The sequence below is a fragment of the Piliocolobus tephrosceles genome, chromosome 6 (genome assembly GCF_002776525.5).
Source record: "Piliocolobus tephrosceles isolate RC106 chromosome 6, ASM277652v3, whole genome shotgun sequence".
In the NCBI taxonomy this organism is placed as follows: Eukaryota; Metazoa; Chordata; class Mammalia; order Primates; family Cercopithecidae; genus Piliocolobus; species Piliocolobus tephrosceles.
Window position 1 is genome coordinate 148975865 of NC_045439.1, and position 2586 is coordinate 148978450.

The window sequence follows — 2586 nt, forward strand, 5'->3', positions numbered from 1 at the left end:
CATTCTATTCAAGACCTAGATCAAAGGAGAAGTTGATGAGCTTAGTATTCAGCTGAGAGAGATGGGTTATGTTGGCTAGAAATTAAGCAATGAGCTCAATCTAGCAAGATGCAAGTTCTGAATTTGGACTCTTAGAAGCAACTGAGGCTCAAGCATTTCAGCAGGCACTACATTCTGGGTAATTTTAAAAATGTGTATGCTTATCCTCACATCCTTTAAGCTCAGCCAAAATCTACTCTGCAAAGTCATGCTTGAACCCTTGCTTTGAGCTAAGTGTTCTGACAATTCCAACATATACACCTGTAATAAAACTGCTCAAATAATGTTAAAGACTCTTTAAAGCCAGGATCTTTACCGTACTAATTTTCATACTCCCAATATCTAGTGTAGTGTCTGGCACATAGGGAATTTTCAATAAATTATGGGCTGTTGCTAGAATAAAAATTCAAAAGTAGGCAGTGTTGAGTTGGCAACTTAATTTCCTAAAAAGTATTAATTGCCTGCCCATGTGGACAATAGAAACAACAACAACAAAAATATCCTGCCAATAAATCAGGCTTTTTGGCTGATGCCTTGCAGTGCCTTGTAAATATGAGTAAGCATGTTTCCTATTCTAAAGTAGGTTAAAAAAAAACACACACACACACACCTAAAACCTAAACTCATTAACTTCATTTCACCCTCTTGAAGAGCCTGCAGTTCCTTTATATTTATAACCATTAGAGTGAGGCATGTTAAATAATTCAAATGAGAAATCCTAGTTTCCATCTTTATGTGTCTCTTGGGTTTTCCTTTGTTCACCCAGTCACCTGCAAAAATCATCAAATGTTCAAATTTATAGTCTGTGACTTGGTCACCCCGAACCTCTTGGTGGCCTGGAATGAGCATGAGATGCTCTTATTTAGCACTTGGAGCTCAGTTAGATATTAGTCTTCCTGTAGTGCAATCCTCTGATGCCAGTGAGGAAGGAAATCAGAAACAGGAATCAGACGATTCTGGCCAACCCTCCCAATACAAGGAGAGAGTCACTGACAGAAATGGGTCTGGATACTGGGTTTCTCTCTCCTAAGTCCTCTGATGCCAGTTATTAAAATGGGTTACTTCTTAGAGCCATGATGTTGAACAGCACTTCATTGAGATGATGCAGGATTTGGACTCCAAAGTGTCCCCTCTATCCCCTGTCAGCAGCATGAGCCTCAGGAGGGCAAGAGTCAGCCAGCATAGTGCACACATCCTCTGTTGAACTCATGTTCTTCCACCCAAGAAACTGAGGTTTCTGTCATAAGAGCAGTGCCAATCTGCTGAAAATCATTGGATTGTCTGTTTCCTTGTTTATGACTTCTCCATATAGTTGATTCTGCTCCAACTTATTTGAAAGGGACATCTGTTGGATGATTTGATGTGATGTCTGTGTTCCCTGAAAGTCATTTCTGACAGGGCGATGTAAAGGAACCTGAGAGGGAGCTCCCTCATGTGATGAGTGGCTCTTAAGTGCAGGAACAGATTTGAGAGGATTATCCAAGACAATAACTTCAAGATCAAACTAGGCCATGGAGTTAGCCATACGGCTCTGCAAATTCTTTGCGGCTCAGCCCTCTGGGGTCTCCTGTCACCGTGCTTGCCAATAATGAATTTCGCTTCCATGTGGGATCTTTCAGGTCTTCTTGACACACTGAAGCCATATGTGTTTCAGTCACTTCAGACATCATCCTGCTGTTTAACTTGAAGAACAGTCTAAGTCAGTGAGGTTTGCCATGGCATCAGATCTCCTTTTAAACCCACACCGCTTGAATAATAACTATGATTCTGGATAGTTGACTCATGAATGTTTCCTGCGAAGGAACAATGAGGGTATTCTGAGGAAATGAAATCCATACAAGTAACTCCCAAACTTTATTCATGTTTGAATACTTTCTAACTTCAAATGTTTTTACCAGACTGGTAACACATAGCAAAATCAACTGGTAAGACTGTCCCCTTTTCTTTCTTCCTCCTCCTCTACCTAACACTTCTCTAGTGTGGTACTAACTGAAGAAGGCACAAAGAGTAAGTAGAGGGCAAGGGAAATGAAAAAATCAAAGAACTCTATACTCTTTTTTTGTAAATTTTCCCTCTCTCCTGGTAATCCTCCTTCAAAGGCGGTGTCCCTTTCTTAGGCCAAACCAAACTCAGAGGGTGAAGTTGGAAAACCCCGGCAACCTTATGATACATGATAAACCCATGTAAGGAGGTGGTCCCTTACAGTTGGCTATGAATATCTTCTTTAAAATGGTCTGACACTCGTGGCATAATTATTTTTGTAAGAGTCCTCAGGAAAGTCTGTTTTGAAATACCCCATAACTTAAGACTACTATAGTACCTCACATAGTTCAATATAAAAATAACCAGGTGGCTTGTGAAGAAGACAGGAAGCAAGAGGTGATGCTTCTCTATAGGAAAATGACACTGCAACGAGCCCCGCTGAGTCCTGAAAATACCCTAAATACACCACTCTTCCTCCCCGACAACTACCCGAGTCATATCCTGTGAGTGACTGGATTCTACTCTATCAAATAGTTTCTGTACATGAAAAAAATCAATTTTGGA

At 40.6% G+C, this 2586-nt stretch overlaps 1 protein-coding gene across 1 annotated transcript; it reads right to left on the reverse strand.

The window, feature by feature from the left end:
* Window positions 1-1087: 1087 nt before the first annotated feature.
* Window positions 1088-1644, reverse strand: LOC111554575 (putative uncharacterized protein C15orf54). The gene is given in 2 exon segments (XM_026456346.1): window positions 1088-1411; window positions 1414-1644. Coding segments are annotated over 2 exon segments (555 nt in total).
* Window positions 1645-2586: the final 942 nt, after the last annotated feature.